This window comes from Carcharhinus amblyrhynchos, unplaced genomic scaffold (genome assembly GCF_965287045.1).
Source record: "Carcharhinus amblyrhynchos unplaced genomic scaffold, sCarAmb.v2.hapA scaffold_40, whole genome shotgun sequence".
In the NCBI taxonomy this organism is placed as follows: domain Eukaryota; kingdom Metazoa; phylum Chordata; class Chondrichthyes; order Carcharhiniformes; family Carcharhinidae; genus Carcharhinus; species Carcharhinus amblyrhynchos.
Window position 1 is genome coordinate 5,518,946 of NW_027649781.1, and position 12,904 is coordinate 5,531,849.

General features: G+C 48.9%; 1 protein-coding gene across 1 annotated transcript in view; it reads right to left on the reverse strand.

The window, feature by feature from the left end:
• LOC145335742 (uncharacterized) overlaps window positions 1-12,904 on the reverse strand; it is a 51,563-nt gene that overhangs the window by 7,662 nt on the left and 30,997 nt on the right. Inside the window, exons 9-11 of the mRNA XM_080181462.1 lie at window positions 8,986-9,481; window positions 5,476-5,571; window positions 1,368-1,598 (exon numbers count right to left, since the gene is read on the reverse strand). Coding sequence (XP_080037588.1) covers window positions 1,368-1,598; window positions 5,476-5,571; window positions 8,986-9,481 — 823 coding nt within the window. The remainder of the gene's footprint in view (window positions 1-1,367; window positions 1,599-5,475; window positions 5,572-8,985; window positions 9,482-12,904) is intronic.

Genomic DNA, 12,904 nt, shown 5'->3' on the forward strand with positions numbered 1-12,904 from the left:
GGGCGCAGGTTCAGGGGCAGAGGGGGAAAGTTTAAGGGAGATGTGCGGGGACGCGCTTCCAGAGGAGGTGATGGAAGCGGGCACATTTAAGAGGCATCTGGATGGGTACATGAGTAGGGAGGGAATAGAGAGATACAGATCGAATAAGGGCAGAAGGTTTTTTGTCAGTTTGGTTAGGGCATCTTGATCTTCACAGGCTTGGAGGGCCGAAGGGCCTGTTACTGCGCTGTACTTTGTTAGAATCATAGACACCCGACCTTCGGAAGGAGGCCATTTGGCCCATTGAGTCTGCACCGACCACAATCCCACCCAGGCCCTATTCCCATAACCCCACATATTTACCCTGCTAATCCTCCTGACTCTAAGGGACAATTTATCATGGCCAATCCACTTAATCCACACATTTTCTGAGTGTGGGAGGAAACCCTCGCAGACACGGGGAGAACGTGCAAACTCCACACAGACAGTGACCCGAGGCTGGGAATCGAACCTGGGACATTTGTGCTGTGAGGCAGCAGTGCCGGCCACTGTGCCGCCACGTTCTTTGTCAACCCTCTTAATGCTGCTTAGGTTTATAGATTTTAATCAGCAATTAGTAGCAGAAGTAGGCCATTCAGCCCTTTGAGTCCGCTCTGCCATTCAACCAGATCATGGCTGATCTCTCCCTGGTCTCAAATCCACCTCCTCAGGTCTCCTCTCAGCCTCCGCTGCTCCAGAGAAAACAACCCCTGTTTTGTACAGCTTCTTCTTATAGCTCATTTCCTCTAATCCAGGCAGCGTCCTCATGGTAAACTACGACTCTCACCAATTTTTTACAGATGCACCCTAGAAAGCATTCTTTCTGGTTGTATCGCAGCTTGGTCTGGGCTCCTGCTCTGGCCAAGACTGCAAGAAACTACAAAAAGTCATGAACGTAGCCCAATCCATCATGCAAACCAGCCTCCCATCCATTGACTCTGTCTACGCTTCCCGCTGCCTTGGCAAAAGAGCCAACATAATTAAGGACCCCACGCACCCCGGACATTCTCTCTTCCATCTTCTTCCGTCAGGAAAAAGATACAAAAGTCTGAAGTCATGACTGAAGAACAGCTTCTTCGCTGCTGCCGTCAGACTTTTGAATGGACCTACCTTGCATTAAGCTGATCTTTCTCTATACCCTAACGATGACTGTAACACTACAGTCTGCACTCTCTCTACGAACGGGATGCTTTGTATAGTGCGCAAGAAACAATACCTCTCATTGTATCCCAATACACGTGATGATAATAAATCAAATCAAATCTTCTGCACCCTCTCCAAAGCCTCCATCCACATTATTAAAGCTCTGAAAGGTTGTGTGATGAATGGGTTATTTATCGTATTGATACCTGAAGCAACTCTGTTTCCTGCAGAGCCAGCATCTTCTCCACGTTCGTTATCGTTTGATTAATGGCGGCCGTGTCCTGCGTAATCTTCTTCATGTTGTCCTCTATCTTGCAGGACACCGCTTTGTGCCTTTCTTCGAGTCTCGCCAACATGGCCTCCTCCTCGCTCCTGACAAACTGCAGCAATTCTGCAAACTCGGACATGATGTTCTCCCGGAGATCCTCGACGTACTTCTGGAGGAGTTAGGGTTTTGAGTTCCGTCAACGCGAGGTTTCGTTCAAACTCGAACCCAGCCCTGGGGCCTTAATTCATAGAATCTACAGCGCAGAAGGAGGCCATTTGGCCCATTGGATCTGTACAGACCACAATCCCACCCAGGTCCCATCCCCGTAACCCCGCATATTTACCCTCCTAATCCCCAGACACCAAGAAGCAATTTATCACGGCCAATCAACTTAACACTGTTGCAGGGCAATATCAGGGATTGTGTCTTTTATATTTTAATAGATACGTCCGTTGATATTTTGTTTAATTTCAGTGTAATATGCAGAGGTATATAGAGCAAGCCCAGAGAGCAGGCCTCACCAGAGGAAAGGAAAGGGTTAACGCAGGTAGCCAGAGCTTTGGTCTGCTGACAGATAACGATCGACGCATGCCATCAATTTCTAACAACAGTCACGTGCAGATCTTTCTGAGTTATCACAACAATGGGAGAACTGGCTAGACTCCATAGAGTCCAGAGATGTCATAGTCCTTTGTAAGACATGATCACTGAGCAGAGGAGTGAGGGGACCAACTAACACATCATTGTTGATCAGTTGGGCAAACACAAGGCTTTGACTTTGTAATTGGGTAAACGGAAATTTCCAGAGAAATTTCTGGAGAATCCTTCACCGGCCGAGGCATTGAGTTTAAAAATTGGCAAGTCATGTTGCAGCTTTATAGAACCTTAGGCCGCACTTGGAATATAGCATTCAATTCTGGTCGCTACACTACCAGAAGGATGTGGAGAGGGTAGAGAAAAGATTTACCAGGATGTTGCCTGGTACGGCGGGAATTAGCTATGAAGCGAGGTTGGAGAAACTTGGTTTGTTCCCACTGGAGCGACGGAGGTTGAGGGGCGACCCGACAGAAGTCTACAAGATTATGAGGGGCATGGGCAGAGTGGATAGTCAGAAGCTTTTTCCCCAGGGTGGAAGAGTCAATTACTAGGGGGCACAGGTTTAAGGTGCGAGGGGCAAGGTTTAAACAAGATATACAAAGCATGTTTTTTTACACGGAGGATGGTGGGTGCCTGGAACTCACTGCCGGGGGAGGTAATGGAAGCAGATACGATAGTGACTTTTAAGGGGCATCTGGATAAATACATGAATAGGATGGGAATAGAGGGATATGGTCCTGGAAGCGTCGGGAGTTTTAGTTCAGTCAGGCAGCATGGTTGGTGCAGGCTTGGAGGGCCGAAGGGCCTGCTCCTGTGCTGTAATTTTCATGGTTCTTTGTTCTAAATGATTAGCGGGATGTACTGAACAATGTATTTGCAAAATGAGATTAAAGATCCATCCAGTATCCAACTTGGGGAATTAATATGTTAATGTGAAACTTGGCGACTTGAAAAAAATATAATAGCCTGTATGAATCTATGATGGGCAGAGACAACTCACAGGCAACCTGGGACTGCAGACCTGACTTCATCTCTCCCTCGTGCATGTGGAATAAAAACTTTCCTTGAAGTTCAACATAGTCTCCAAGGCGCGATTCATTTTATTCCCCCTGCCCCCCTACCCCCCCATCTTTGGACTGTGGGAGGAAACCGGATCACCCGGAGGAAACCCATGCAGACACGGGGAGAACGTGCAGACCCCGCACAGTGACCCAAGCCGCAAAGGGCAATGACAAAATCCTTTCTGGTTGGAGATGGCTAATTGCCCCAGAGAAGGTGGTGGAGATGGGTAATTGCCCCAGAGAAGGTGGTGGGAATGGCTAATTGCCCCAGAGAAGGTGGTGGAGATGGGTAATTGCCCCAGAGAAGGTGGTGGGAATGGCTAATTGCCCCAGAGAAGGTGGTGGGGATGGCTAATTGCCCCAGAGAAGGCGTTGGGGATGGCTAATTGCCCTAGAGAAGGCGGTGGAGATGACTAATTGCCCCAGAGAAGGTGGTGGGAATGGCTAATTGCCCCAGAGAAGGTGGTGGGGATGGCTAATTGCCCCAGAGAAGGTGTTGGGGATGGCTAATTGCCCCAGAGAAGGCGGTGGAGATGACTAATTGCCCCAGAGAAAGCGGTGGGTGAGCCACCCTCCAGGAACCGCGACTGTCCATGCGATGTAGGTACACCCACCATGCTGTTAGGGAGGGAGCTGCAGGACTGAGTGACTGATTCAGTTTAAAGTCTAAAGTTTATTATTGTTACAAGTAGGCTGACATTAACACTGCAATGAAAATTCCCCAGTTGCCACACTCCAGCGCCTGTTCAGGTATCATAGAATCCCTACAGTGCAGAGAAGGCCATTCGGTCCATCAACTCCACACCGACAACAATCCCACCCAGGCCCTATTCCCACAACCCCACATATTTACCCTGCTAGTCCCCCTGACACTAAGGGGCAATTTAGCATGGCCAAGGCACCTAATCCGCACATCTTTGATATGTGGGAGGAAACTGGAGCAGTCAGGCGAAGCCCACGCAGACATGGGGAGAATGTGTAGACTCCATAATGACAGTGACTCAAGCCGGGAATCGAACCTGGGTTCCCTGGCGCTGTGAGGCAGCAGCGCTAACCCACTCTGCCATCGAAATATACTATCTATGTCCACGCTATCAAAACCCTGTCTTAATTACCTCTGTTGGATCACAAGATTATTTTTGAAAAGTTAATTGATGGGACATGTGCATCACTGGCTGGGCCATTATTTATTGCCCATTCTAATTGCCCTTGAATTAAATGTCTGGCTAGACCATTTCTGAGGAGCAGTTAAGGAACCACCATTTGGGATTTTCACAGTAACTTCAATGCAGTGTTAATGTAAGCCTACTTGCGACACTCATAAATAAACTTAAACAGTGCTGTGGCTCTGGAGCTGCATGTAGGCCAGACCAGGTAAGGACGGCAGATTTCCCTCCCTAAAGGACGTTAGTGAACCAGATGGGTTTTTACGACAATGGTATCTGGGCCTGATCTTTTTAATACAAGTTACATTATTGTCGCCTTTTCCTTCACTTAATGTGTCACTGACATTGGGGCCTGGTGCACAAGGTATTAAGTCATCTTTTGCCGCCCCGTTCCACATTGGGTTTTACTCCAGTTGGTGTGGCTGAGTATCAGATGGAACGGAGGCAGTCAGCCATGGTGCTTGCGCCCGTTACGTACCAACTCGCCAGGCAGTGATCTTACAGCCTGTCCGTGCCACACTTCCACTACAGCCAGGTCGGAGAGTTTGGTGGCCAGCTAGATTTAGGGGCAGCACGGTGGCACAGTGGTTAGCGCTGCTGCCTCACAGCACCACGGGCCAGGGTTCAATTTCCAGGTTTTATTTATTCATTAGTCACACAAGTAGGCTTACATTAACACTACAATGACGTTACTGTGAAAATCCCATAGTTGCCACACTCTGGCACCTGTTCGGGTACACTGAGGGAGAACTTAGCATGGCCAATGCATCCTAACCAGCACATCTTTCGGACTGTGGGAGGAAATCGGAGGAAACCCACGTAGACACGGGGAGAACATGCAAACTCCAGTCAGACAGTGACCCAAGCCAGGAATCTGACCCGGGTCCCTAGCGCTGTGAGTCAGCGCTACTATCCACTGTGCCATTGCGCCGCCCGTGGTTGGATCACTGTCTGTGTGGAGCCTGCACATTCTCCCCATGTCTGCGTGGGTTTCCGCCGGGTGCTCTGGTTGGGGTGCGTTGGTCATGCTAAATTCTCCTTCAGTGTACCCGAACAGGCGCAGGAGTGTGGCGATTACGGGATTAGTCACAAATAGGCTTACATTAACACTACAAGGAAGGAAAGTGTAACTTCACTGCAGTGTTAATGTAAGCCTATTTGTGACACTAATAAATGAACGATGGCAAGATCCTGGTCACTGAGGGACAGTGCAACATATTACCTTCACTTCGTCTCGGTTAGCCTCCTCCATACCTCGGCACTGGTGAAGGTAATCCTTCCGTTTCTGAAGAGATTCCAGTTTATTCCGCAACATTTCCTGGATCAGGATGAACACAGATTCGTCTTTCAATCCATCTGTGGGTCGTTGGCTGACCCAACACTTTTTATTACCTATCCCTAATTGTCCCTGAACCGAATGGCTTGTCTAGACATTTAGGACTCACATGTAGGCCAGACCGGGTAAGGATAGCAGATTTCCTTCCCTAAAGAACATGAGGGAACCAGATGGGTTTTTCCAACAATGGTTTCATGGTTATCAGTAGATCCTTAATTCCAGATTTTTTAAATTGAATTCAAACTCCACCATCTGCTGTGGCGGGATTCGAACCCAGGTCCCTAGAACATAATGCTGGGTCTCTGGATTACTCATTCAGTGACAGTACCACTGAGCCACGGCCTTAGCAAGGCCTCGTACAAGGTGAAACTAGCCACAGGGAGGGAATAAGATACATGGGATCAAACCTGACACACATTATAATCTTTACCTCAAGCCTTCAATGTTTTCTCACTCATATTCCCCTCTCTTTCACTTATTGTTTTCTCGCTCATTTCTTTCTCTCCCATTTGTTTTGCTCTCTTTATTTCTTTTTTTCTCTTGCTGTGCCTTCTTTTCTCTCTCTCTCTCTCTGCCTCCCGCCCCCTCTTTCTCTCTCTCTCCCTTCCTCTCTCTCAATGTCTCAGTCTCTGTCTGCCTTCCCTTCTCTCTCTCCCTGCCTTCTCTCTGTCTCTGTCTCTCCCTTCTCTCTCTCTCTCTGCCTTCCCTTCTATCTCTCTCTCTCCCTTTCTCTCTCTCTGCTCTCCCCTCTCTCTCTGCTTCCTCTCTGTCTCTCTCTCTCGCTCTCTACCTTCCACTTTGCCTCCCCCCTCTCTATCTCTCTCAGTCATAAGAACATAAGAACAGAAGAAGTAGGAGCAGGAGTAGGCCATCTAGTCCTTTGAGCCTGCCCCGCCATTCAATAAGATCATGGCTGATCTGAAGTGGATCAGTTCCACTTTCCTGCTTTCTAGGTTTACTAGGCTGATTCCGGAGTTGAGGGGGTTGAACTATGAGGAGAAGCTGAATAAACTAGGCTTGTACTCGTTAGAGTTTAGGAGAATGAGGGGAGATCTCATTGAGACATATAAGATTGTGAGCAACAGGCAAAGATGCTGTTAACACATATATCTGTACACCATAGAAAAATAGCCTAAAGTTAGGTAGACTGGATATAGTCAGGCACATTGATAACCCACATTATGGAAACAACTGTGATTTTAGTCACAAACATAGGGCATAAAATTCGCTGCTGCTAACAGAGCAATAGTCAGGGACAATAAAAAGACTGCCTGTGGTGTAGGAATAACACCAGATGTGTGGTGTGCAGTGAAGCATACACCACATCCTGAAGGAATGTACGAGGTCCAAGTTATAAAAAGCAAATGGTATACAAGATATGTTGTTTCTACAACTAAGCATAAAAGGGGGAAAAAGGTCACTGAGATAGTCGGGACAGCAGTGATTAAGTTGGCAAAGGATTGATTACCGTCAATCCGAACTGGACATGTAACAGTGTTAGATAAGACGGATGAGTTTACTAATGCACTCTTGTGATAACAGGAGACATTGTTAGATGGGGAGTAGAGGGGATGGAAACTTGGGGCACCTTGAGCCAATAGGGGAATGACAACACATAGATGGGACAGGGACCACCAATTAGGGGAGAACCACACATTGCAAAGCCATTACAATGCTTGTAAAAAAGTATAAAAATGTGCTGCAAATCGATGTAAGGTGTGCCTATTTTATTGGACACCCGGTCTTGCAAGAACGTTAAATAAAATATCTTGCTCCTTCAGAACTTGACTTGACTAAATTGTTTGACTGTGAGCTGCGTTTCTCACAAGGTGATGAATGGGATGGATAGGATAGAGGTGGAGAGGCTCTTCCCGCTCAGAAAGGACAGTAGGACTAGAGGGCACAGCCTCAAGATAAAGGGGGGGCGGTTTAGAACGGAGTTGAGGAGGAACTTCTTCACTCAAAGGGTGGTGAATCTCTGGAATTCTCTGCCCGTTGAAGTGGTGGAGGCTGCCTCGCTAAATATTTTTAAGACGCGGGTTGATAGGTTTTTGATAGGCAAGGGGATTAAGGGTTATGGGGAGAGGGCGGGAATGTGGAACTGAGCCACGGCAGATCAGCCATGATCTTATTGAATGGCGGGGCAGGCTCGAGGGGCTAGGTGGCCTACTCCTGCTCCTATTTCTTATGTTCTTATGTTCTCCCCATAACCCTTAATTCCCTTGCCTACCAAAAACCTATCTACCCATGACTTAAATATATTTAGCGAGGCAGCCTCCACCACTTCAACGGGCAGAGAATTCCAGAGATTCACCACCCATTGAGTGAAGAAGTTCGTCCTCAACTCCGTTCTAAACTGCTCCCCCCTTACCTTGAGGCTGTGCCCTCTAGTCCTGCTGTCCTTTCTAAGCGGGAAGAATCTCTCTACCTCTACCCTATCCATCCCCTTCATTATCTTATACGTCTGTATAAGATCCCCCCTCATCCTTCTAAACTCCAACGAGTACAGACCCAGTCTATTTAGTCTCTCTTCATAGTCCAACCCCCTCATCTCTGGTATCAGCCTAGTGAACCTCCTCTGCACTCCCTCCAAGGCCAAAATATCCTTGTGTAAGTGCGGCGACCAAAACTGCACACAGTACTCCAGCTGTGGCCTCACCAGTGCCCTGTACAGTTGCAGCAAGACCTCCCTGCCTTTATATTCCAATATATTTTATATTCTACTCCCTTTCTCTCTCTCTCTCTCTCTCTGCTCTCCCCTCTTTTTCTGCTTCCCCTCTGTCTCTATCTCTCCCTCTCTCTCTGACTTCCTCTCTGCCTCCCTTCTCTCTCTCTCTCTCCCTGCTCTCCCCTCTCTCTCTGCTTCCCTTCTGTCTCTCTCTATCTCTCTGCCTCCATCTCTGCCTCCCCCCTCTCTCTCTCTATTTCTCTCTCTGTCTCCCAGCTCTCCCCCTCTCTCCGCTTCCCCTTTATCTATCTCTCTCTCTGCCTCCCCTCTCTCTCCACTTCCCCTCTATCTCTCTCTCTCTCTCTTTCTCCCTGCTCTCCCCTGTCTCACTGCTTCCCCTCTCTCTCTCTCTCTCTCTGCCTTCCCCTCTGCCTCCCCTTTCTCCCTTCCTCCCTCTCTCTCCCTGCTGTCTCCCCTCTCTCTCTGCCCCCCCCGACTCTGTCCCTTCCTCTCTATTCTCTCTCTCTCTGCCTTTTCCCCTACCCCTCTCTCTGCTTCTGCTCTATCTCTCTCTCTCTCTCTCTCTGCCTCCCCCCAACTCTGTCCCTTCCTCTCTTTTCTCTCTCGCTCTCTGCCTCTGTCTCTGCCTCACCCACCCCCCACCTTCCCTTCTCTCTCTCTCTCTGCCACCCCCCACCCCTCTCCCCCTCTCCCTCTCTTCCCCGTACCTTGTAAATCTGGGTGATCTCCTTCATCGAGGCGCTGCTTGGGCGGGTTCTCCGTGCACCTCTTCTCGCTGGCACGGTTGCAGGGACCTCCCCGGGTACTGCCCTGGGCACTGGCTGACCCACTGCCCCCCCGATGCCTCCCCTGACGGGTGAGGTTCCCCGCTGCCCAGTCAGGCTGCCCAGCTGTTTCCGAGCCTTGGCCACCTTCCTCCTGGCGGTGCGGTTGTTCCGGATGGCATGGGGAGCGAATTCCTGGCAGCACAGGGGGCAGGGGAGACGCTTGGGCAGCGGGAAGCCGTCCTCCTCCGGCCGGAGAGGGGGTGTGGGGAGGCAGACCCGGCAGACGATGTGACCGCAGGGCACACTCACTGGCTGCTTGTAGAGCTGCAGGCAGACAGGACAGATAGTTCCATCCAGGATACTCTCCATCTCCTCAGCTGCTGCCTCGGCCCCAGCACCGAGCGGCTGGTCAAAGTTTCGATTTCCCCTCAGACAGCTGTGGGAAAGGTGGGGAAGTCTGCATACGTAACACTTCCTGCATTAAACTCTGCTCTGTGGAGCTGGAGGTGGGGCTTACTTAACAAGGAACAGAATCCACATTCTGATCGGCAGACTCAATATCTCCACTGATCCACACAGCGTGACCCTCGCAGGGAGGCTGCAACTGTCAAAAGAAGTAAGAAGTCTCACAACACCAGGTTAAAGTCCAACCAGTTTATTTGATAGTGATCCCACAAGCTTCTGGAAACGCTGTTCCACTCTCAAAATAAACCAGAGAAAGCATCCTTTCTGCTTGGTGTTTCTTCTGCTCTGCCCAAGTTTGCAAGAATTCGATTTCATAGAAACCTTACAGTGCAGAAGGAGGCCCTACGGCCCATTGAGTCCGCACCAGCAACAAAGTAAAAAGTTTATTTATTCATCGTAAGTCACTGTGAAAATCCCCCAGTCGCCACACTCTGTTCGGGTACACTGAGGGAAGATTTAGCATGGCCAATGCGCCTAGTAAGAAGTCTCACAACACCAGGTTAAGGTCCAACAGGTTTATTTGGTAGCAAAAGCCACTAGCTCCGAAAGCTCGTGGCCTTTACTACCAAATAAACCAGTTGGACTTAAACCTGGTGTTGTGAGACTTCTTACTGTGTTTACCCCAGTCCAATGCCGGCATCTCCACATCACTGCATCTAACCAGCAGGTCTTTCAGACTATGAAAACCGGAGCATCCAGAGAAACCCACACAGACGTGGGGAGAATGTGCAAAGAATCCCACCTAGACTCTATCCCATAACCCCACACATTTACTCCACTAATCCCTCTAATGCCCTCTCTCTCTGTCTATCTCTGCCTCCCCTTCTATCTGCCTTCCCCTCAATCACGCTCTCTCTCTCTGCTTCCCCCTCTCACTCTCTTTCTCTGCCTCCCTTCCCGCCCCCCTTTCTGCCTTCCCTCTCTCTCTCTCTCCTTCCCCTCTCTCTCACTCTCTTTGCTTCCCTTCTATATCCTGGGTCACTAAAGGGCAATTTAGCATAGCCAAACTACCTAACCAGCACATCTTTCAGACAGTGGGAGGAAACTGGAGCACCCGGGAGGAACCCATGCAGACATGGGGAGAACTTGCAGACTCCACACAGACAGTGGCCCAAGTCAGGAATTGTCCCAGGACCTTGGATCCATGAGGCAGCAGTGCTAACCACTGTGCTGCCCCATTTTATTTAATTAAATTTATTATTGTTACATGTATTAGTATACAGTGAAAAGTATTGTTTCTTGCGTGCTATACAGACAAAGCATACCGTTCATAGAGAAGGAAAGAAGAGTGCACAGAATGTAGTGTTACAGTCATAGCTACGGTGTAGAGAAAAATCAACTTAATGCGAGGTAGGTCCCTTCAAAAGCCTGACTGCAGCAGGGAAGAAGCTGTGCTTGAGTCGGTTGGTACATGGCCTTAGACTTTTGTATCTTTTTCCCAAAGGAAGAAGGTGGAAGAGGGAATGTCTGGGGTGCATGGGGTCCGTAATTATGCTTGCTGCTTTTCCGAGGCAATGGGAAGTGTAGACAGAGTCAAGGGATGGGAGGCTGGTTTGCATGATGGATTGGGCTGCATTCACAACCTTTTGTACTTGCTTGCGTTCTTGGGCAGAGCTGGAGACATACCAAGCTGTGATACAACCAGAAAGAATGCTTTCTATGGTGCATCTATAAAAGTTGGTGAGAGTCGTAGCTGACATGCCAAATTTCCTACCACTATAAATTACAAAATGTCATGAATTTCCTGATGACAGCAAATTAGTTCGGAATTTTGTTCCCCTGAAATTCCATGACCAGTCCACCTAACTTACACATCTTTGGATGTTAAGGGGCCACATCTGAACGGCCCCACACAAGCAATTGCTCTTCCATTCTGCTCTCTGATTCCCTCACCTTCTCTGCACTAACACCACCTCACCCCACACCCTAACCCCCACCCCAACCCCCTGGTGCACTCAACCCCATAGCAGGAAGGCGGAAGTAACGTTTGCTAACCTCAAAGGCACAGAAAAATGTCTGTCCCACCAGGTGTATGCACCAATCATTACATACATCATCACCGGGTGGGGGGGGGAGGGGGTCTGCTACACAAGATTTCGGCGTGTTGGATTATTAGTGAGGATTCACCGGATGAAAATGGGATTCCAAACATATACCACCCCCCTGCCCAGGAAACGCCATTAAGGGATTTGAGGAAAATGTTTAGTTTCCTCCTGCAGTCTCAAGATGTGGAAGTTAAGGGGATTGGCCATACTAAATTGTCCCTTGGTATCCAAAGACATTTGGGTTCGGTGGATTAGCCACGCTAATTGCCCCTTAGTGTCAGGAGGATTAGCTAAGGGAAATACATGGGGTTACAGTGAAAGGGCCTGGGTGGGATTGTGGCCGGTGCAGCCCCGATGGGCCAAATGGCCTTCTTCTGCACTGTAGGGATTTGAAGACTTCCGACTTCCACTACTGGACCTCGTTTCCAGAATGGAAAGTCCCTCCCAGAGTTCCAAATCAGGACAATGTGTGTGTCTGTTCTGGGGTGAGGGTTGGGGGGATGGTGGTGGTGGGAAGGAGGGTGTCGGGGGAAGGAGGATGTTGGGGGGAGGGGGGTTGGGCGGTGGCAGTGGAAAGGTTCCCGCTGGGAATGAGATAAATACTAATAATTGCTGCTGATGTAATCTGTTGGTTAGTGTGGTTTAATGCTAACAGCGATAACAAGCTGAGAATAAAAGTTCGTTATATCTGTAAATAAGTGAATGAAACCTGCACAGATCAATGTGCCCTTTGCCCCATAAAATAGCTGTGGTCACTTGGACCTTTGGACCATCGCTCTCTGAAGGTGTGTCCCCAGCCCATGTTGAATAAACCAGATTAACTTTACTCCTATCCCAGCAAAACCCGACACATTTAGCATGGCCAATCTACCTAACCTACACATCTTCAGACACAAAGGGACAATTTAGCGTGGCCAATCCACCTAACCTGCACAATCTTTGGTCACGAAGGGACAATTTAGCATGGCCAATCTATCTAACCTGCATATCTTTGTAACCAGAACATCGGGAGGAAACCTACGCAGATATGGGGAGAACGTGCAAACTCCACACAGACAGTGACGCAAGACAGAAATTGAACATCAGTCCCTGGTGCTGTGAGCCAGCAGTGCCAACCACTGTGCCACAGTGCTGCCCCATTGAATGGTGGAGCAGACTTGATGGGCTGAATGGCCTACCTATGCTCCTACATCTTGTGGTCTTATAAGGTTAGATTTCAAATTAAATTTGCATTTAACATCAGGATTCAGGTTAGATTTAGAGTTAAGATTGGATGTAGGGTTTGGTTTAGGATTAGGTTTGTGTTTAGGGCTAGTTTTTGGGTTAGATTTCGGGTTAGGTTGAGGGTC